We start from the raw sequence: 23,712 nt of genomic DNA on the forward strand, positions 1-23,712 counted from the left end.
TTGTCGTCCTGGAAAGCCCGGCCCGTAACCGGTATTTACAGCACTACCATACCACATTCTAGTACTGTTTGGCTTGTGCTATGTGTTTGAAACTGTCAAGCCTGCCATTCTTGAAAGGTTCCACTTCTCAGGGCTCACTCAAAAAAATGGAAGCCCCTTCTCCTTCTCCCCATGGCTCTGCAACTCCTGCTTTGCCCAAACACAGTGATCTCTCCTCGGAGCAACTGAGCTTTCTAGACCAGCATTTTCGAACTCCTAAAGATCTTCCTCACAAAGCTCCTCTTCTCCTTTCGGCGCTTGGCCGCAACTGCTCCGATTTGGACCGAGACCTCCTTCACCTCCAAACCAGCCTCACCAAGTCTTGCGTTTCCTGGATTTCTCACTCTTTTGAAGCCAAAACTGCTGCCCACCGTCTCAATCTTGATCTTCAGAATCTCAGTCTCCTCGCTTCACAACGTTTGTATAATTTGAATTCTATATTCGGGTTTGTATATCTCTCTTGTAGAATTTTGAGCCCCTTATTTTGGGGTCCTTTTTACAGATGGGATTGGTTCGAAGAGACTTCATAAAGTTTTGTTGAAAGAGCTGCCTCAACTCGCTGAGAAAGTGCTTCGAATTGAGGCAATCCGCAGTTATTTTGGTAAGGTTTCGAGTTTTTTTTCCCTTCTGTAATTTGTTTTGTGGTTTCCCGTTCTTTGGTCAATATGTGTATATGTTTTTTGTGAAAGAGTTTTCTTTAATTTGTTGATGGATCAGTTTTAATGGTAAATCGTTATCTAGGAGACTTTAACCATCAATCTTTCTTTTGCATTGTTATTGATTCATTTAGATGTCTTAGAATCTAAACATTTTCAGTTGTTGATAAGGAGATGCATGTGAAATTATGAATTAAGCATTTTTAGAGTCTTATGGATTTTCGTATAACACTTGGATATAAGAGTGCTGAGATTTGATAAATATTATGACTGCCTTGGCAAGAGTCTTGATTATTTATTCACTGGATTGATTTTCTAGATAATTTGTAGTCCTCAATGTTTTTCTTTGAGCCATGACTTTTTGTTATTTGTATTTCATTTATGTTTGTAAATACATTAAATGTGGGCATAAGGTGATTATTGGAAAGGTTTCTTCAAATAGGTTTAAGGTTTCTTTTCTGCAAATGCTCAAGGAATGTGTCCAATTTTTTTTTTTGTGTTTTTTCTTGTCTATTAATTTATCATTGTATATATCTTTTACCACACATTTCTACCTTAATGGTCAAAGTTGATCACTTTAACTTTATATGTACAAATTTAATTGTTCTTTGGAATCGTATTCTAAAGTTGCTTCTAAATATCTATTTATGTCCATTTGATCTTTATTCATGCATAAGTTCATATAGTTTTTACAGGATTACACTTCAGAAGATACTTCTAAGTGGGAATGTTAATGTACCAGTTCCGTAGATACTTTATTTGCTCTAAAAATTCACAATTTTGTAGATGTTAAAATATTTTAGTTAGACATAGTATCATCTTTTGTGCAAATGTCCCTTATGCTTTTGTAATCAACTTCAAATCCAAAACTTTTATCATTTCATATTATCTCGAGATCATTTTTGTTACGAGTGTGTCATTTATCTACAAACTTTATACTTACCCTTCATAGTCACATATATTTGTTTCTTGCCATGGAACTTGCCTTACTTTGTTTAAATGCTTCATTCGTCTCTAATTTTCTTAAAGTGCACATGCTTATCTATTTTTGTGCCTACAGTTTTGAAGATCTATATATTATGAATTCTGTGGCAGAGTAGTGCCACAGTGATCTTCATTCTTTTCTTTGAATTTCCAAGTGACCTACTGAACTACCTTCTTAAAATATCAGGGACTACTCTAAAGTTAGAAGCTCTGGTTGGAGACCTAGAAGATGCTGTTTTCTGTTTTATGAATTGCCAGACTAGCATTATGTTCTCAGCAAAGCTTTCAAAATCCTCATTGTCTACTGTAATGCATTTGTCTCTTTTTCTTGTGATATTTGAGTCATTGTCAGACTGGTAAATTCACTAGCAGGGCCATAGTGTTACATAATGACCTGGATATTCGGAATGCAGGAGTTTGGAACAAAGCATGAAAAGTTGCTTCAAGCCATAAAAGCCATGAATGATATTGAAGACAAGTTGGTTGATCTTGTGGTACTTCAACCTCGCTGGCATCATCTTTTAAAATCTGTTGATGCTAGGGTTGATAAAAATTTTGCCATTCTTCGACCGCAAGTATCAGCAGATCATCGGTCTCTTCTCATTTCTCTTGGATGGCCCCCAAAACTTTCAATATCTAAAGTTGAAGGTGGACACATTTCAGACCTTCCAAACCCATTAGTTATCATGCAAGGTGAAAAAGTAAAGACTTATTCAAGTAGCTTCATAAATCTTTGTGCTTTACAAAATTTTCAAATGCGGAGGGAAAAACGGCAGAGTAATATTTTGGAACAAGAGAAATGTATCATTCGACTTTGGGCCATTGATGAACTGGTATTACCAATTGCATCACGAATGGAGCACCACTTTTCACAGTGGGTTGATCAGCCTGAATTTATGTTTGCTCTTGCATACAAAATAACTATAGATTTCATTGCGGGAATAGATGATGTGTTGCAACCTCTGATAGATAGAGCAAGACTGGTGAGTTGTAGTGCTAAAGAAGCTTGGGTTTCTGCAATGGTACAAACACTTTCTAGGTTTTTGGAAACAAGAGTTTTCTCTTCTCTGGCTGACCAGTATAAAGATAAACAGATCAAAGGTGAGGTTATACCGTCATGGCTTCATCTAATAGATCTAATTCTCACCTTCAATAAACAAATGCAATCTCTTGTTAGTTTGGAAATCTGTCACTTTTTGACAGAGTCAGATAGATTACAAGTGCTCTCAAGAGGTATTTCTTTGCTGACAATATTTTGTGATAGGCCTGAATGGCTGAAGATATGGGCAAAAATAGAAATAAAAAATGCCTACAAGAAACTTAAAGTAGAGTTGCAGGACGATAAAAGTTGGAGTGTTGATAGCAAACATCAAGCTGGACTTCACTCCGAGGCAGAGTGTGAGCATTATCTACTCTCTACTAGAGAAGATCACAAAGCTCCATTGATTGCAGAATCTTCCCTAAAGATTGCCTGGGAAATGATTGAGCGGTGCCAAGCCATGCCGGCAGTTTTACCACGTATACAATTTATTAGGTCAACTGCAGTAAGGTTTCTCTGGTACTTCTTCAAAGTATTGCTTTTACGGTACAAAGGAACTGAAATTGATTCTGAGAACCTCGATGATGATGCCTTGAGTAGAAGATGTTTATTAATCAATGCTGCTAGATACATTGAGTTTAGACTGCAACAGTGGAGTGACTCTGTTGATTTTCTGGAGATGAAAGTTGCTGAAAATGATTGCAAGAATCGGAGAAATGTTAATCATAGTTGCTTTTTTGAGGAAGAGATTAAGAGCTTGTGTGAGCTTGAAACCAATTGGTTGATGGACATCATTGCTGTTATTCTTCGTCAATTTGAGAATCTTTCATGGGATTATGTCAAACAAGCCAAACATCTCCAGCAGGAAAGTGAAGGAGGCTATCTGCAAGTATCAGTTGCAGCAAATTTAGCCGTTTCAGTTGATTTTGTTGACGCATTGGACACTTTGAGGAGTCATCTTCATGCTTTGAAAATGACTCTTAACCCCAAGGATTTTTTAGATTTGTGGAGAAGTCTTGCTGAGGGGCTGGATCATTTTATTTTTTTCAGTAATATCTTTGCTGAGATTCAGTTCTATGCCAACAGGGTGAACCAGTTTGAGACAGATATTCAGGCTTTGTTTTCAGTTTTTAAATCTTTTTGTGTTCGGCCAGAAGCGTTTTTTCCCAGTATTAGAGGTGGTCTAAATCTTTTAAAAGCGAACAAGGAAAGAGGTAAGAGGTAAGAGGTAAGCAAATGCTTCTCTTCTCTTGGAAATAAATGAATGAAATGCTCCTCTAAGAAAGGGCATGAGATCTTTACGTCATTTTTGGCTTATCTCGATGTTTAATTTTTGGGTAAATAGCACCTAGATTTCAATTTTGTAAAGTTGTATCATATACGAAACACCAGTGCCTGGTGCGGCCCTTTTGGTTTAAAATGATTGGCTAAGATGGAAAGGTTATAGAATTTTAAGTGAGGCTCGGATGTATAATAACAGGACTCATGTACTATACTAACTGTCACTTCATTGAACGAATTGGCTGTTTTAGGATTGAGTTGAAACATTGTCGGTCCATCATCCGTCAAGAAGAACGACGCTCCATCAGGTTCTCTGGTGTCCGGTGGTGGCATTGACCTTTAAGCCCCCTCGCGGTGCTGATCATACACTTTTTTTTGTTGATCACTCTAAACTTGCAGGAAATGAACATTAACTATACGCAACTGGTAGGAAAAAAGCTAAAGCAGAAATGAGTCGCAGAACAAACGAAATTCTCTAATTCAATATTTAAGTTTTGGGTGTGAAAAAGCTTATGGGTCTTTAAACGATGGAATCATCATGAGGATTAGCTTTATAGTAAATAGCAGTACACAATCTTCACACTTCATCAAAAGATTAGTTTGGCTGCTTGATTGGATGCTTTTGAAACTAGTAATTTTAATTAATGAAAATAATAAATTGATGCAGGCGGTGTCCCTTTTCCAGTTCTATGAAAATGGGGTTGTATTGGAAGTTTTCCCAACTAAGAACAAAGGATTATTATTGCTGCAATTCGTAGATACATGTAGTCCTTACATTGGATGTCAACGGAATTCGTTCATTCAAGGTTCCTCTTAAACATTGTCGCATTCTCTACCACAACACCGATCTCATTCGCCGTCCAACGGAATTCCTTCATTCAAGGTTCTTGTTTTTGATACCTTAGTCTTAATTGCACTAAACCCATTCTCGCCATGGCGATCACGTCAGTCTATGCTTACATGTTGTAACATTGCTTTTTGTACGAGACTATAATGGTGTTGAGCATAACGTAGTTCGACGATCCAGTTTAGATTGTGAGTGGAGGGTAGTCATTGATCTGAAACGGTGCGTTTGTGGACTGTAGGAATTTGAACAGTTGCAAAATAACGGTATTTACCTCAGGTTAGAAAATAACATGACAATAATATAAGGTAAGAAACACTATAACCCAAGTGTCTAATGAATGTTCACTATACTATACGATTAAAAATTAAAGGTAATATAGGGTAAGGCATACCTGAGTATCTCTAATAAATGTTCACTATATGATTAAAAATTAAAAATTGAAGGTTTAAAAAAGAGTTGAACTGGTGCTGGCTATCCGTGTGGTGTAGATAATAAATTTATTGTAAAATAATAATATAGTTTTAAAATTACAAATTTATTTATTAATCAATTTTAAGAAATTATTTTAAATTAAGTTATATGAATATAAATGTTTACTAAAAATAAGATTTAAAAAAAAATCAAACTTATAAAAATAATTATTTTAATTACTTTTATTTCTTCAAATTAAAAGGTGTTTATAAATAAAACAAATAGATAAATAAATGTAATTAATATAAGACTAAAATTTTAAAAAAATTATAATGTTATTACTTTTTTCTTTTTAGATTTTAATAAATTATTATTTTATAATAATTTTTCAAACCAAAGAAAAAACAAAATAAGATTATGAATTTTTTTTTTCTAAAGCGAACCAAATAAATAATGAACCACTTAGAAATAATTAATTTTGTAAAAAACTATTTATAAATTTTGAAAAATATTATTATTATTTTAATTATTTAAAAACATAAGATAAAATTAATTTTAATTCTAAATATTATCATATTAAATTTGTATTATAGAATATATATTTAATTTTTTAAAATTTTCTGGTTTCATGCCTTTGCATTAATATCTATATCTCTTCTATATAAAAAGTGTGTAGATAACGGAAATTCTTAATTTAACGAAATTATTATAAAACTCTATTAAATTTGACGGCTTTTAAGAATCTGACGTTAATTTTAACTTACTTTAAATAATTAAAAAAATTTAAGTAACATGAGGATAACGTCAAAAATATAATGGTATTCTTCTATATAAACTTTTTAAGTACACGTATATATTTTTGAGCTGTTGAAAAATCTATTAACGTCATTAGAAAAAATCTCACAATTGATATTTTTATTTCAATTTTAAACTTTTATTTAAAACGGAATTATTATAAAACTCTATTAAGTTTGACGGCTTTTAAGAATCTGACAACGTAAGGAATATGATGGTATTATTCTATATAAACTTTTTAAGTACACGTGCATATTTCTGGACTGTTGAAAAAAATCTGTTAACGTCATTAGAAAAAATCCCACAATTGATATTTTTATTTCAATTTTTAAACTTTTATTTAAAATAATAAAAATATTTATAGGCCTTGATTTTTTTATTTTATTTATTTTTGAATTTAAAAAAAAAACGTCAGTTTACATTACCAAATGTATAATCTGTTTCATCTAGATATTAAAAAAAAAATCAAGTTTAATTTTTTTTTTAAAATATCTTTAATTTAACATTACTCCTATATAAGAGTCACCTTATCAAATATAATTTATCTCTCTCAAAACTCTATCAATTGTGAGTACATTGACTACATTGTTAAGCTACCTTATCAAATATAATTTCTCTCTCTCCAAACACTACAAATTGTGAGTACATTGACTACATTGTTAGACTAGAGTTGAACAAGAGAACACGGTAAATATTTTTGTCACACAAAATCACATCTCAAATTATTTATAATCATCCATTATTGATTTACTATACAATTTTCACATAAATAATTACATCTCAATTTACTATCCAATTTTTTCTCAAATAATTACATCTCAAATTCTTTATAATCATAAATCATTGATTCAGTAACTATTTTTTTCACAAATCAGGTGGTGGTCAATCTTCACAGCAAAGTCCCAAGGTAAGTTGACACATAAAAATAATGCAAATTCAAATTTTTTAAACAAATTACAGTATTCACTTATCAATTACTCTATATCATAGATCATTGATTTACTAACCATTTTTTTCTTCTGAAATTAGGTGGTCATTCTAAGCAAAGTTACAAGGTAAATCGACAGTAAAAAATAATGTAAATTGAAAATGTTTAAACAAATTACTCAATTCAATAATTAATTACGTTATGCATCTTATTCAAAATAAAATTTTATCTCAAATGAGGCAGTGAAATGCCATCTTATACAAATTCAATTATAAATTACCATATTCATCTTGTAGAATTTTGGTTTTTTTCTCTTATCGGGTAGTTATTCACAAATCAGTACAGTCAGTTCATATAAGATAAGGTTCAACAAATCATAAGGTATCTTCTTATACAAATTCAGTTATGATATATTATGCTATGTGAGTAAAAATATTTTAAATGTTTTCAGTTTATAAATTTAGTGAGTTTAAAATAGTAACAAAGTAAATAGACAAATAAAACCTACAAACATTAATAAGAATTTAGGATTGATTAGATCAACTATCAAAAAACAATGCTAATGCTAATGCAAAAATAAAATACTTAGATCTAGAGCTAACTCATTAATACTTGGATTGTTAAAATCTAATTTAATTTTATTGAAAACCCATGTAGCCATTAAAAAAGAAAAACAAAAACTTTTAAAACTTATACTTGCCTCTGAAAAGTAACACATTAAAACTTAATATAACATGTACACATAAAAAAATAAAATATAGTAACATAAATCCACCTATGCCAAACCATTCTCAGATCATCATATGCCAAAAATTTTACAAGCATGAATCCCCAAAAATGCTTACATTAGAGGAAAAAACATAATTAAATTATAAAAATATTTCAACAATACTCAAACAAAAAATTAATCACACAAATAAAAGGATTTGAATAAGTAGTAATCAATTTAGTGAGTTTAAAATAGTAACACGATCAATTAGTAAATAGAGAAACAAAACATACAAGTATTAATAAGATTTTATGATTGATTAGATTAATTATCAAGATTAAATAATACTCAAACAAATAATGCTAACAATGCATAAATAAAATATAAAATTCTTAGATCTAGAGCTAACCCATTAATACTTGGGATTGTTAAAATCTTACATAATTTTATTAAAAAAACCATGCAACCTTTATAAAAGAACAACAAAAACTTTTAAAACCTATACTTGCCTCTAAAAAGTAACACATTAATACTTAATATAACATGCACATACAAAAAATATAACCTATGCCAAACCATTCTCTGTTCTTCCTATGATAGAGTAGTTAGGAAAAGTTGAGAAGAAAATAATAGAATCATATAAACAAAGATCAATCTCCTCAATTTGTTGGATTCTAATATAAACAAATATAATAAGAAATAAAGAGATCAAAAACAAAAAAAAAGACTGATCAGATTGAAAACATACTAACTACAAACAACATAATCAGATTTCAAAAAAATAAAACCCACTACAAACAAAGTAATAAAACCTAAATAAAAAAAACATCTAAAATTCTTGACCCAAAACCTAAATCCAATCCTAACAAAGTTTTCCTTCAATAAAACAAAAAACCCATGAATAATTTCAAAACCCCATGTCAAAAATCCAACCAAACCCAACAGACTGAAAAGCTTCACAAAAGCAGTTATTCATTCTTTAATTAGTTAAAAAAAAAACCAAAAAAATATGAAATCAAATAGGTTGAAAATCTCATACCAGACAACCAGAAATAACATCACCGATCGAGATTTAGGACCAAGTGTACCCACAATTTCTAAAATCAGTGTAAGGCATCTCCTTGGCTCTCTCATCATCAAGACCCAAAATGGTAGTATCAACCTGCCAAGGAAACAAAGTTACCAACTTGCACTACCCAAATACACGACAAACAGCTAACTCATAGCTCGTGTAACATAATACCAAATCAAAGCATTACCAATCTAAAAGTGAATTAGCAGACAGCTTACCTTCATAGCTTTGAGTTGCTCCCCTTTGGGTTTCTCAGCCACAGTGATATCCGCATCAGTCTCTTTGTGTGCCTGAATAAACTTCTCATAATCCATCCTATACAAATGGTCTCCGGCAAGAACCAAAAACTCTACGACATTATGTTCCTCAAAGAGCCACAGGTACTGTCTCACCGCATCAGCCGTCCCCTGCAGTAGTAAATTAAACAGTGAAATACACAGTCAAAACGGTAAGAAGAAGCCGCAGCCATCTCCAGTATAAACCAATCAACCAACCTGGAACCAGTTGGGATTCTCAGGGCTCTACTGAGCCGCAAGAACTTCAACAAAGCCTTCGTTCTTGTAATCTCCCATGTTAAGGCAGTTACTCACAGGAATATCAATCAACCTGTAGTTCGCTCCGAGAGGAACTGCAATCCCCAACTTTAAATGACACAATAAAAGAGACAAACAAGTATATATGTGTGAGATGTGACAAAGAATACCTCTGTTTTGTCTACAATAGCACCTTCAGGATAATCTACACATTTATTGTACCTTGCCAATGTTCGTTTCATACTGTAAAAACAACAAAAATGAATACAAAATAAGTGTATCATTTTACCCATACAAAGCACCTTTTGTTGTCCAATCAGTCTGTGTCACCAGAAGAAAATGAGAGAAAGCTAAAGAGAAGTGAAAAACAACCAAAAAATGAACATAATAGTAAACCGAGAGGAAGAAGTATATATAAATAAATGGTTAGATAAGAAAACCCAAATGAATCTATGGATTAAAAGACCACTCAAAGTAATGATTTTGAGAATCGTTACAGAGTACCAAAAAGAGGGATAGAATGCTTAACAATGTAGATTTAGACCCATTAAGCAGCAGCCACTAATAGAGTGTCACCAAAATAATAAGCAAAAAAAAAACCCAGACATCATTTCCAACATGTAGCCCCTTTAAGCAGTTACAGAATATCAAGAAGAAAATCCTTTCAAAAAAGAAAAAAGAGAATCAAGAAGAAGAAAAAAACTAATAACAAATCTCAGATAAATATTTTCTATCGAGTCCATTTAAAGAAACCATATTTACAAACATTTAAGGAACAAAGTTAAGAGAGGAGTGTATTCAAAAGGGTTAATGATTGCATAAAAAAAAACACTTGCAAAACATTTAAAAAAAGAAAACTGAATGAAATGAAAGTAAATCTCTTCCATACCCAGAACTCGAAAACTCAAAAAGTTTCCCTGTATTAGAGAAGATTATAACAGCAACCTCAGCATCACAGAGAATAGCAAGTTCCTGGGCCTTTTAAAGCAAACCAGCCCTTCTCTTCGAGAATGTGACTTGTTTGCTATTAGCATTTTCAATCCTCTTGATCTCAATCTTACCCCTACCCATCTTGCAGTTTCCAAACAAAAAAAAAAAAACCCAGATGCCAAAATTGTTCAAAACTCAAAACCCAGAAAGAAAAACCCAATCTTTCAATCAAAAAACCTTTCTTTTATTATTATTATTATTATTACTATCTCTCCTCCGTTTATCTCCTAATACACTGTGCAAGAACACCACAATCGACAAACTCAATCGTATTGCAGACGATAATGCAAAAACAGAGTACCTATTCCATTTCATAACCTAAACACTATAAGAACAATAAAAATACATTCTACAACACATCAAACGAGACAATGCAAAGCCAGAACGATAAGCCAAACAAACAAACAAAAGACTCACGCGGCTTGCATCGGGATCTAGCCATGTCTGCGAATTCTGAGAATCCGAAACCGCCTTGGGAGAGACGATCCTAGGCGCTCTATTGGAGGAAGAAGCAGCTCTGGTGCGGCTGGGAGTGGCAATTGAGGAAGAAGCACTGCACGCTCCATCCTTATGAAACATATAGTTTGCAATTTTAGACAGAGGAGAGGGGAGGAGACGGCAAGGTTTAGAAATGAAATGGGGTGGGGTAGAATGATGTATATTTATTCTAGGGTAGGGTTTGGTAGTTAGGGTTTGATTTTTGGGCTTCAATTAATTAGTTTGTGTTTGGTCTAATAGACTTTAATTATTGGGCTTGAGTTAATTAGTTTGAGTTTGGTCCAATAAAGTGTAATTTTTATTACCAATGATGTTAAAATCTATCCAAAATTTATACTATAAAAGATTAATAACTAAAAATTTATAGTCAAAATTTATAACTTAGTTAAATAAAATTTGTATTTATATATATTTAAATTAATTAAAATTAAATTATCTAGGTATACAAAATTTGGAATATCTTACCTATTATATAAGTGGCTATCTAACAGAGTTTAGTATTTAACGGATTTTGGTATGTTTTAACAGAATTTGTTACGAATTTAACAGAATATGCTAAAAAAAAAAGTTAAATTTAGATAAGTCATCCAAACTGAACAATTGCTTCTATTCCCAAAAAATACAATAATTGGTTCTTTACACAATTAAATAATTAATGTTAAAAAAATTAAACAATACAACACTTCAGAAGTACACATCCTTTCAAGAGTACACAACCCTTCAGAAGTACACATCCTTTCAAGAGTACACAATCATAAAAAATTTCCCTGATTTTGTTTTCATATATATATTTGGTGATTAGCAAGAAGTACTCAAGTCATCAAAATCAAGAAGTATGGCCAAGTTGTTGATAATTACTACTACTGATGATGAAGAGACTAGAAGAAACAATCGTGAAGAAGTGGTTAAGAAAATTATAAGAGATACAATGGTGATTGTGAATGCATCGATTCGTAAAATACATATGAAACTTGATGAAGATGTTAGAGATGAATGGAATATGGAGGACAGAATGAATGCATACACGTAAGTATATATATATGTAAATATAATATTCCCTTTTGATTTTCAAAGTTTAAACATATATTAATAATAGATTGCGTTAATTATATTTTAACATATTACCCATTTCCATGTTATACAGAGCTGTTTACAACGTTTTCTGTACGAAAGACATACATGGTTTTTGGCATTATGTAATTCGTGAGTTTTATGATAAATATGAGAGCATTTTGACACAAAGGATTTCAAACTATGTAAGTTCCGTGACTTAATTCATAGGTTTTTTTTTTAACTATAATAAAAATGAAATCATATAGATTCTTTTATTAAAAACATGATATTATTAAGTTTGTGTGTTGGTGTAGGTGATTCCTTCATTGGAAGATATGTACGGCGAAGAGTTCATGATTGAAATTGTGATACAATGGACAGAGCTAGAACAATACAAAAGATATCTTCAGATAATATTTGCTCGTGTGGAGAAAGTTGCAGCGCATTTACATCTAGAAAATCATTCATTGATTGATATTTGTAAAACCCAATTCTGTGACAGGGTATATATATATATATGTTCCAATTATCTTAAAAGAAAAAGAAAAAGAAAAATTATTTGATTTTTTATTTTTTAAGTGTTGATGTTTTTTTTTCTTTTACTTTTCAGGTCTGGGATAGGTTCCACACTGAAATCGACTTTTCGGTAACTAAGATGGTAAAACAATCATCGCTACCATTTCTTGTTTTTATTTAATTGTTTATATATTTTTAACAAGATAATAATTAATTATATGTGTTATATATAACACAGAAGGAGGCAGGGGTGTTTAGCAATGAAAATCCATTGAAGAATGACCTGATTCAATTCTTCACTGACATGGAGAAAGTACGTCCCAATGAACGATTTCAGACGACTTATGATATTGTCAAATAGCAGTAGAATTTCGATCGTGCCCAAAATTATTGAAGATTTTGTTGGATTTTATATATGATTATGATAATTTTATAATGATGATGATTTTATAATGCTATAGCACGTGCCTTGTACGTGCACATAACAAAGCACCAAATAGATGTATCATGTTCTATATTTTGCTTCACCGAAATATAAAGTGCATTGCACGTATTTTATACCTAGTATTATTATCATCATATAATATTAATAATTATGTTATTTTGGATATATATTAATAATAATATTCCTAATATATAAATTGTATATCTTAATAAATATATAAATATTATTGTTATTAATTTATATATATATATAAATAACATAGTTTGGTAGATTAACATATTATTATATAAAAAATATAATTATATTAAAAATTTAACGTTATTATTATTATAACTTTACTTTCAGGATTACACTCATTTCTATTCATCTTCAACACTTTGAGTGCTACCAGGTTAGTATTAAAATATTAATTTTTTATTATTACATACATATTTAAACATTTATGATTTAGTATATATGTCATATTTTATTATAGTTAAATTTAGTTAAATAATATATTTAAAAACATATATGACATATATCCATTGCAATTTTATCTTTAATAAGTAACGTCCAATTTTATTAATAATAATAGTGTTTAAATATTTATAATAATAGTAGGGTTTTGGGTTTTGAGTTTAATATTAATGTGGTCTTAGAATTTACCCAAAATTTATAGTACAAAATATTAATAACTAAAAATTTATACCCAAATAACCTAAGTGGACAAAATTCGAAGATATTATTATCATCATATAATATTAATAATTAAGTTATTTTGGAAAACAAATTGGATATATATTAATAATAATATTCATAATATATAAATTGTATGTCTTAATAAATATATAAATATTATTATTAATAATTTCCATATATATATATATACTAGATACAAGCAACGTGCAATATGCACGTTTGCTTAGTTTTTTTATAGAATTTATTAATTATTTTTATTAAATTTATATTAATGTCATATAAATTTTGAAATAAATATTATATTTTAATTAAATAATTTATTTATTTTGTTCAAGTTTATGTTTGTTATAGTTTTTGAATTTGGGAGTGACAACAAGATATTATATATTATATATTTAATGTAATATTAAATATTATACGTAGATTTTAAATTTAAGTTTCTTAGTAGATTTAAAAAAAAAATTTGTTGTTAATTCACAGTAGATTATATTATATGTTTAATGTGATATTATTCTAATAAGTGAGTTTAAGTTTAATTAAATTTTATTTAAGTTATAAAACGTTTGATTTTATTATTTTTAAATAATTATCATTGTAAATATCTACAAAATATCATATTTTAATTTGTTTAATTATTTATTATTTTTAAATAATTATCATTGTAAAATATCTTAAGAATATCATATTTTAATTTGTTTAATTATTTATTATTTTTAAATAATTATCTTTGTAAAATATCTCACAAATATCATATTTTAATTTTTTAATTATTTATTTTATTTTATTTATATTTAAGTGTTTTTAAACTACCGTTAAATATAAGAATATTCTGTTAAAGTTAACATTAAAAAAATAAAAAATCGTTAAAACCAATAATTTCTGTTATCTACACACTTATTATATAGAAGAGATAACATAGTTTGGTGGATTAACATATTCTTATATAAAAAAAAATAATTACATTAAAAACTTAACTTTATTTTTATAATAATTTTACTTTCAGGATTACACTCATTTCTATTCACATTCAACACTTTGAGTGCTACCAGGTTAGTATTAAAATATTAATTTTTTATTATTATATACATAATTGGAAGTTGCTTGGAATATGAAAATTTAGTTAATTAGTACATTTGAAAACATATTTTATCATTTAATTATTTATTCTATACTATAATATGATATATTTGTTATTTTTTTCCTGTAGAAATATATCTTACAGTTGAAACATATACTACATTCATTGACATAATGAGAAATGGTAAGATTTCATTAATAATAGTTTAAAAAAAATTATGAACTTTATATTTGAAATTTTTTCCTTTTTGAAGATCATGACAAACCACCTACAAGAAGAATTTCATATAAAGATTTTTCGGAAGAAAAAAAGGAAGAAATTCGTAGAAAACAAAGAGAGAGATATGCTAAACAGAAAGCATTAAAAACCAATTCAATTCGTATAAATGATACAGAATCATCAAATAACGATGATTTGGACACAATTGATAATGATCGTACGACAGTATTGATTACTCAACATTCAAATATTGGTGTTCAATATACGAACAATATTGAACATGTTAGTCATCTTCAAAGAGTATCAAAGAGACAACGAAATTCTCATACTCATACTGACATCAATGAAGAGGGATCGTCTCGTGAAGTCTTAATCTATTCCAATCTTAATCGCACCGGGCTAATTCATTTAGAGTCAAATTCATCTATAAATGTATTTATCCAACAGGTTTTCCTGAAATTATTTTTCTCAATAGTCTAATTCAACCATCCTTCTATTTGTTTTTTCTTAACATTTCAAATTTTTTTATGAATAGGACCCATATGTTGTTCGACATGATGTAATCTATGAAACAAACATACCAAGACCTTGAAGGGGTAAGGCATTAATATAAAATTAGTTAGTTTTTCAAAATTAGTCATCAAAACAATATGGACAGTTTCATTTTGTTTTCTAATTAGTCATTTTCATCAAAATAGGCCAATCGCAAACGCGTTCTACTGGATTTAGACAATTGCTAAAAGTAGTGCCATCTGAACCATATTCACTTCCATTAGTGCCTAGCTGTCAACATTGTAAAGCAAAGCGATTCTGCCATGAAACAACTGGGTTTTGTTGTGCTGATGGAAAATTTTCTCTGGCCACAAATAATGTACCAAATAAGCTTTATGCGCTGTTTACATCCAACAGTAGTGAATCTCAACATTTCCGAACATACATTCGAACTTATAACAATAAGTTTGCGTTTACATCGTTCGGTGTTAATTTTGATAAAGAACTCTGTCGAAGAAATAGAGGAATATATACTTTCAGAACCCAAGGACAAATCTATCACTACATAAACGACTTGCTCCCTTCCAATAGTCATCCTTCTTATCTCCAATTATATTTCTACGACACGGAGCATGAATTACAAAATCGAATTTCTGATTCAGACAGAATGGAGCCATCAATTGTAACCCAGCTCATCAAAATTCTTCAGATCAATCCTTATTCTATTTTTTTCGTTCACTTGGAGATATCCCTGATTTGGAAAAACAAATCATTCATATAAAAACAGATGTTGGGCTTGATCAACGTGTATTCAATGCCCCTACATCCTCACAAGTTGCAGCGATATGGGTCGAAAATGATGATAGAGATCAACCAAGAGGACGTAACATTCTTGTGTATAACCATTCTGGTGGAAATCATAAAGTTCAGTATTACTTTGGGTGTTATTATCCACTGCAATATCCAATATTATTTCCTTTCGGTGATACTGGTTGGCATCAAGGGATTCAAAGGATTAGAGGAAGCAGATCAAAGTACAACGAAACAAACCCATCAATAAATCCTCAAGAATAAGCCACTGCAGAAGAACTACTTGCAACAGAGACTGTGGTATTAAAAATTTAGAAAAATACATTTAGTATATATAATTCCAAGTTAGTAACATTTCCTTGACATTCATCTTTTGTAGGATTAAACCAACAAAGAAAGTGCCCAACAATTTCATGTCGCTAATATTATTGCTACAAGTTGCAAATAAGAGAAAATGTCAGATCAATTTTGCTGCTTTCTGGTCGATTATTGCAGCAGTTTGTAGTTGATATGTATGTGAAGATCGAGACCTCAAGACTAGATTATTTTAGAGGCAAGCAACAACATATTCGATCAGAGTTGTATCAAGGTATTGTTGATACAATTACACTTGGGGAAAAAAATCCTTCTAATGTTGGGAAACGGATTATACTCCCATCTTCTTTTATTGGAGGTCCAAGAGACATGAGAAAAAGATATATATGGAAGCAATGGCTTTAGTTTTAACGTTACGGCAAACCTGACATTTTCTTAACGATGACATGCAATCCAAATTGGCCAGAAATTACAAATGAACTAGGTCCACACGAGGAGAGTCAAAATAGACCTGATTTGGTTGCTCGAGTCTTTCATGCGAAATTGGAAGAATTAAAGGACCAGTTGTTCAAAAGGCAAATATTCAGAAAAGTGTCAGCATATGTCTATGTTATTGAGCACCAAAAAAGGGGTCTTCCGCATGCCCACTTTTTAATTATCTTACAAAATGAGTGGAAAATCCATGCACCAGAATCTTTTGATGAGATCGTATCAGCAGAGATACCTGATAAAAATACAAACATCCACCTCCATAATGCAGTTGTGAAGCACATGATGCATGGACCATGTGGAGTATTGAATCCATCAAATGTTCGCATGAAAGGAAATCGTGGATGCAAAAGTAATTATCCAAATAATTATGCATTTGCAACAACTGTTGGAAACAATTGCTTCCCAATATATAGGCGTTCAAACAATGGAATGACTGTGAAGGTTCGAGGACAATATCTAGACAATCGTTGGGTTGTTCCATACAACCCGTATCTTCTTGCAACATTTGACTCTCACATTAATGTAGAGATTTTTTCTACAATAAAAGCAATGAAATATCTTTACAAGTACATTTATAAAGGTCATGATCGTGTCACTTTCAACTTGGTTTCTGAAACAAACAATCAACAAGTTGATGAAATCCAACAATTCCAGTCAGCCCGATGGATTGCTCCCCCAGAAGCAATGTGGAGAATATATGGATTTATTATCAATGAGATGTCCCCAGCAGTGTATAGTTTGCATTTACATCTGGAGGATCAACACCCGGTTACTTTCCAAGCAAACGACGATCTAATTAACATCCTCAATTTAGACCGTTCTAGAAAAACTATGCTAACACAATTCTTTGCATTAAATCGAGTAGATGAAAATGCAAAGAAATTACTATACAAACAAATTCCAGAATATTATGTTTGGAACCATCAACACAAAGAATGGACTCCCCGAAAAACGAAAACAGTCATAGGTCGCATTGTTACAGCAAATCCATTTGAGGGTGAGCGTTATTTCATGTGGATATTGCTAAACCATGTAAGGGGATCGCTATCCTTTGAAGATCTTAGAACAGTCGAGGGCATTTTGGCCCCCACATTTCGTGAGGCAGCAACAATGCATGGTTTGTTACAAAGAGACAGTAGCTTAGAAGACTGTTTACATGAGGCATCTTTATATCAAATGCCATCCAGTTTGAGGCGACTGTTCACAACAATATTGGTATATTGTAATCCAACCAATCCAAGAGACCTTTGGGAACGTTTTGAGGAAGATATGTCAATTGATTTCAAATCTTCAGAAGATTCTACATCGACTGCAAGATATCATGTATTAAGGTCAATCTCTTCTACAATTGAATCAATGGGGAAAAACATTAACTCTTACCATCTTCTTGATGAAGACATTTCTTTCGATGGAAATGAATTTCAATCTAGAGAAATCGATGATGAGTTGGGTGTTGAAATTCCAGAAGAAGATATTACATCTTTAAGATCACTTAATAGCGAGCAACAACAAGTGTATAATGTAGTGTTGGAAAAAGTTTTATCAAACCAAAATGTTGCATTCTTTGTAGATGGCCCAGGTGGGACAGGGAAAACATTCCTATACAGGGCACTTCTGGCAACAGTACGATCAAGAAACTTGGTAGCACTTGCAACTGCTTCATCAGGTGTGGCTGCATCTATACTTCCAGGAGGTCGAACAGCTCACTCACGCTTTAAGCTTCCACTTGATACTGACGAAAAAACCACATGTTCTGTGAGCAAACAAAGTGCACTTGCAAACCTTCTTCGTGCAGCAAAATTAATAATATGGGATGAGGCACCGATGACAAGAAAACAACACATAGAGGCATTAGACAAAATGCTACGAGACATCAATGATTCTGACGTAGCCTTCGGTGGAAAGGTTGTTGTTTTCGGGGGAGATTTTCGACAAGTACTGCCCGTGGTCCGTAAAGGAACTAGACAAGAGCAGGTTAATTCCAGTCTGGTTCATTCTTACTTGTGGCCTACATTGACTAAGTTTCGACTAACTGAAAATATGCGAGCAAGATTAGATCCAATGTTTTCAAATTATGTGTTTTCAGTAGGTAATGGATTGCCACCCATCACAAAAGATGAAATCATCAAAATACCAAATGGGATGCTTGTTCCCTATCATGACGACAAGACTTCATTAGACCACTTAATACAAGACGTTTTCCACAACATTCAAGATTATTCAGGAAATATGTCAACTATGATGAACTGGGCCATACTAACACTAAAGAATAGTTTTGTGGATGAAATAAATGCATTGTTAATACAAAGATTTCCAGGTGAAGCCCAGCGATATTACAGTGTAGATGAGACAATAGATAAAACTGAGCAATCAGTTATGGAAGATTTCTTAAACACATTAACGCCTAATGGACTTCCGCCTCATGAATTATTACTAAAGAAAAATTGTCCCATCATGCTCTTAAGAAACATTAATCCTTCAGAGGGACTATGCAATGGAACCCGTTTCATTTGTCGGGCTTTCGATCGAAATATCATAGATGCTAAAATTGTCGTTGGACATCATATGGGAAAAAGAGTCTTCATTCCAAGAATACCATTCTTACCAAATGTGGATGATAATAGTGGTTTTCCGTTTAAGCGAACTCAATTTCCTATAAGATTAAGTTTTGCAATGACCATAAATAAGTCACAAGGCCAAACATTAGATTATGTTGGGATTTATTTACCACAACCAGTATTTTCTCATGGCCAATTGTACGTGGCTTTATCAAGGGCAAAGACAGCGTCTACAGTGAGGATTTCAATTCGACCAGTGACTACTGATAAACTTGACAAAAATTACACCAAAAATATTGTGTACACAGAATTATTATCACCATCATGTTTAAATTAATGTTTACGTAAGTAATATTCACATATTTTATTAATCTATTTTCAATCAATTATTTGATAAATTAATAATTCAAATACATTATATTTATGTGTGTAATATTCTTTTATCTTTACAGGAAAAAATGCCAACAATATGTACATCGATCAACGAGATCACACCAAATACAAAACCCTGGAAAATCAAGATGATTGTGGCAGACAAATCTCCAAAGCGAACAAGTCGTTCCTCAGCAGTCAAATACCAAAATCTAATATTAATTGACCAACAGGTATCATATTTGTTATAATATATATTAGTTTGAAAATTACTAATACTCTCCTAAATGAATGTAGCATACCTCTATTTATCATTTGCAACTCATATAATACAATATTAACAATTATTTCTTAAAATTTTGGTTCAGGGGAATCGAGTCCAATCAGTAATTTATGGAATAGATATTGACTCTAGGGAGGACACTTTAAAATTGTTTCACTCTTATTATATCAGTGACGCACTTGTCAAAAATGCCAACCCAAGGTACAAGATTGGATCATATGAATATGATTGGACCTTCAACTCAAGAACACTAATAGAAGATGTAGAAGAACAAGACAATCAAATAGAGGCGCAAAAATATAACATCGTTCCATTTACAGACTTGCACTCTTACAAAGACTCAACTGAACGAATAGGTATTTCAAATTTAATTCTTATACAAATTGATTATCATCAAAATAACCATTTTCTTATTTCAATATGTAGATTTCTTAGCTGTTGCAATCCAGATTGAATCAACAAAAGAGATACCCACAAAATTTCAACAACAAACAATCCAAGAGATATATCTTATCGATGAAAGGTAAAAAAAAAACATACTTTCAATTACATTTAGTATTGATATTAATTTACAAAATGTACACTAACATTTTTTATTCAATCTAATTTGTTAGCTTCAACCCAATAAAATTGACTATGTGGGGTCGGTTTGTCCAAGACGAATGCAAAACAATAACAAAAATTATTGAAGAATATCCAATAATATTGGGAACACAAATAGTTGTTAGAATATATCGAGGTACTTACAAATACATAACTTATATATTCTTATATCTTTGATATACTTTCATTAATATAAATCTCAAATTGAACATAGGATTGTCCTTATCATCACGTTCATCAAGTACCTTTACAATCAATCCTCAAATTCCAGAGACAACTGCATTGAAGCAATGGTAATACCCCCATATTAAAATACACATATTGCTCAAATTACTTTACATTTAGTTATATTATTTTCATACAATCTTCCTATATTTATTAACTTTTATTACTATTCCTTTTTTATTCTAAAGGGCGAATAATAATACACTGAAAATTAAAAGTATCATTGAAACGTCGTTGACACATCTATCTACTACTATATCTTCTATTGGACTTCAAAAAACCGTCAAAATTTGTGATATTCCCCGTGCAATGAGGGCTTTGCAATCTATGGAGGTAAATATTACTTTTTTATTTCAATTTAATAACAAAGTACAATTATTAACTTTCTAAAGAAATATTCTTATTTGATGTAGAAAAAATACTTTTGGATAGAAGCAAAGATAAATATAATTGATTCTGCCCAAATGTACTATTACATGTCCTGTGCGACATGCCATAGAAAAATACGACATAAGTATGACGAAATAATTGTTTGTGAAAATCCAAACTGCAAACAGCGAGGCACCCTTACACCACAGTGAGTACATTTTATTTAAATTTCTAAATAAATTATAAATTTTAAAAAACTAATATTCACATTAAAACTAATATATTTAAATAAATTTTAAGTGCTAGGGCATATGTACAACTAGAAGATGATACTAGAAAGCTCGTTGCTGTTATGTTCGGAGAAGTAGTAGAAAAGATATTTGGTTTCTGCAATCCAGTTGATGGAAAATTCTACACAGGTAAGAATAAATATTACTACATTTCAAAATAATACATATGAAAAATACCATAATTTATATAAATTAACTCTAAATTGTTCTTCTAGGAAATTCCTCAACACATTGAAATTATTGCAAATAAATTAGCAACAAAAAAATGGACAATCAAATTGTCCGAAGATGAAGAAAAAATGAATAATGTGAAATACAAACATTTCATTATTCTCTCAATTGAAGCCAAACAAGATAACAACGAGGATGAATCATCATCCTAAACTACAAAGACAAATTAATCTCTGTTGACCCAGATTTTGGCCAATTGACACGGAGTCAGAATATGCTTGATATGAATGAATGCGTTGAAAAGAATGTAATAGCGAAAATAATAAGAACACGATGTTTTTATAGTGGTTCGGCCCCAGGATCTAGTAATGACCTACGTCCACTTAGATTGTTATTGATGTGAAAATCAAAGGAGTGATAAAAGAACTAGAGTTCAATGAGTTTCACTAACCTCTGAAGAACAATACAATATTTCTAGTAGAATTACTCTAGTCTCAAATGATTCAAAAGCCAAAAGTCCCTTCCTTGAGCTCTCTTTCTCTATTTATAGGCTCAAGGGAGATTACATGAGATTGCTACAGATATTCTCTCCTGAATAATCGGATATTCAGGAGATTGTGTGAGTTAAATTCGGGATTTACAAAGATCTTTATTGGAACATCATGCTGTATGCGGAACCATCGACCACACTGGTCGCAGGAAAGACTGGGCCGCCTGCTGCCTATAATGTGCCTTCTGGTCGATACACTAGCAGAATCCCTCCAGATGTTAGCCACGTGTCCAGGGATCACTTGCCACGTCATCAATGCCAGTTTTTTGGATAACAATCTCTTTCTTCATTTTTTTTAATTATTTGTTTATTCAGACAAAATTACATTCTTTATTAAACTATATACAATTTTATTTTTATTTTTTTATTTACAATGTTATTATTTGAATTCCAACAATATTTTTAGTAATATTTTTATGTCATACATTATATTAAATATTGTCTTTTAAAATATATGACACTAATTATAGGAAATTTATTCATTTGGAACCCGTATTTTTACAAAATATCATTTTGGTACCCTTTTTTTCAATAATCAATCATATGGTACTATTTATTTCAAAATCATAGATATTTAGTGTGGATGCCCAAATTCCACCAAGGCAAAATATGAGGGTTATGTGAGGTCCTCGGGCCACCACCGTCTCGGGAAGTCATCACGCTGTCACGCCACGAATCTAGACCCGTGCCTTATGGGATCATTGCCATATAGACCCCATTTGCAAGACATAGACGCGAAGCCGCCCTGGCCTCGTTCAGACGTGCGCAACGCCCCCTGGCCTCGCTGGGCCACCGTGCGCGACGCCCCCTGGCCTCGCTGGGCCACCGTGCGCGACGCCCCCTGGCCTCGCTGGGCCACCGTGCGCGACGCCCCCTGGCCTCGCTGGGCCACCGTGTGCGATGCCCCCTGGCCTCGCTAGGCCACCGCGCACGACGCCCCTTGTCGTGGCCCAACTGTGAAGCCCGTACCACCATCTCGTACCAGCTGCCCCGCATCCGAGGGCCTTGCCCCAGACGTCTCGCGTCCGGGCGCCCAAGCCTCGCACCAGCCGCCTCGTGTCCGAGGGCCTCGCCCATGCCCACAGAGTGGCCTCGCCATCTAGGCCCCGTGGTGGCCTCGCCCACGCCCACGGAGTGGCCTCGCCCATGCCCATGGAGTGGCCTCGCCATCTAGGCCCCGGGGTGGCCTCGCCCATGGCCTCATGGGGGTCACATCCGCAGCACACTCGGCCTCGTGAACAGCCAAGAGAGCCGCGCCATCAATAAGCCTTCCAAGGGGGTCTCGCGAAGGAATGAGAACTACGTCACCTAGTGGCCACGTGAGTAGAGCCATGCACCAAGGGTCCCATTCCTTACACCTGAAACCCCTATGCTTAGAGGCTCCAGTACGAGTCGAATGGGACATACTTGT

General features: G+C 32.2%; 3 protein-coding genes and 1 long non-coding RNA gene across 5 annotated transcripts; 3 read left to right on the top strand and 1 right to left on the bottom strand.

Moving 5' to 3' along the window:
- LOC133834835 (RINT1-like protein MAG2L) lies at positions 1–4,213 on the top strand. The gene is made up of 4 exons (XM_062264592.1): positions 1–456; positions 542–640; positions 1,867–1,985; positions 2,093–4,213. Exons 1-4 carry the CDS (start codon positions 81–83, stop codon positions 3,941–3,943), a joined length of 2,445 nt encoding a protein of 814 aa, XP_062120576.1. The 5' UTR covers positions 1–80; the 3' UTR covers positions 3,944–4,213.
- A 471-nt stretch (positions 4,214–4,684) lies between these two features.
- Positions 4,685–10,901, bottom strand: LOC133834836 (uncharacterized). Of its 2 annotated transcripts, XR_009893478.1 has the most exons (6): positions 10,702–10,901; positions 9,465–9,537; positions 9,256–9,389; positions 8,980–9,168; positions 8,729–8,851; positions 4,685–5,078 (listed from the first exon to the last, which is right to left on the bottom strand). It is a non-coding gene; the product is annotated as an uncharacterized LOC133834836 (long non-coding RNA). The 2 variants fall into 2 exon arrangements; XR_009893477.1 differs by lacking the exon at positions 4,685–5,078 and having other exon boundaries at positions 8,543–8,851.
- Positions 10,902–12,131: 1,230 nt separating this feature from the next.
- On the top strand, positions 12,132–12,776 carry LOC133780415 (uncharacterized). The gene is made up of 3 exons (XM_062220175.1): positions 12,132–12,338; positions 12,446–12,493; positions 12,590–12,776. The coding sequence occupies exons 1-3, from the start codon at positions 12,171–12,173 to the stop codon at positions 12,710–12,712; spliced, it is 339 nt and encodes a 112-aa protein (XP_062076159.1). The 5' UTR covers positions 12,132–12,170; the 3' UTR covers positions 12,713–12,776.
- A 4,053-nt stretch (positions 12,777–16,829) lies between these two features.
- Positions 16,830–21,963, top strand: LOC133779145 (uncharacterized). The gene is made up of 8 exons (XM_062219138.1): positions 16,830–19,673; positions 19,891–20,043; positions 20,179–20,449; positions 20,520–20,616; positions 20,708–20,832; positions 20,911–20,989; positions 21,110–21,254; positions 21,796–21,963. Exons 1-8 carry the CDS (start codon positions 16,830–16,832, stop codon positions 21,961–21,963), a joined length of 3,882 nt encoding a protein of 1,293 aa, XP_062075122.1.
- The last annotated feature ends 1,749 nt before the right edge of the window (positions 21,964–23,712 follow it).

The sequence above is a fragment of the Humulus lupulus genome, chromosome 5 (assembly GCF_963169125.1).
Source record: "Humulus lupulus chromosome 5, drHumLupu1.1, whole genome shotgun sequence".
Classification (NCBI taxonomy): domain Eukaryota; kingdom Viridiplantae; phylum Streptophyta; class Magnoliopsida; order Rosales; family Cannabaceae; genus Humulus; species Humulus lupulus.

Coding starts and splice junctions, on each gene's coding strand:
- LOC133779145 (XM_062219138.1), top strand. CDS start 16,830: ATGACATGCAATCCAAATTGGCCAGAAATTACAAATGAACTAGGTCCA. Junction 19,674..19,890: donor GGGCAAAGACAGCGTCTACA/GTGAGGATTTCA, acceptor TTATCTTTACAG/GAAAAAATGCCAACAATATG. Junction 20,833..20,910: donor AGTTGTTAGAATATATCGAG/GTACTTACAAAT, acceptor AATTGAACATAG/GATTGTCCTTATCATCACGT.
- LOC133834835 (XM_062264592.1), top strand. CDS start 81: ATGTGTTTGAAACTGTCAAGCCTGCCATTCTTGAAAGGTTCCACTTCT. Junction 641..1,866: donor GGCAATCCGCAGTTATTTTG/GTAAGGTTTCGA, acceptor TTAAAATATCAG/GGACTACTCTAAAGTTAGAA. Junction 1,986..2,092: donor CAAAATCCTCATTGTCTACT/GTAATGCATTTG, acceptor TTCGGAATGCAG/GAGTTTGGAACAAAGCATGA.
- LOC133780415 (XM_062220175.1), top strand. CDS start 12,171: ATGTACGGCGAAGAGTTCATGATTGAAATTGTGATACAATGGACAGAG. Junction 12,339..12,445: donor AAACCCAATTCTGTGACAGG/GTATATATATAT, acceptor TTTACTTTTCAG/GTCTGGGATAGGTTCCACAC. Junction 12,494..12,589: donor ACTTTTCGGTAACTAAGATG/GTAAAACAATCA, acceptor TATATAACACAG/AAGGAGGCAGGGGTGTTTAG.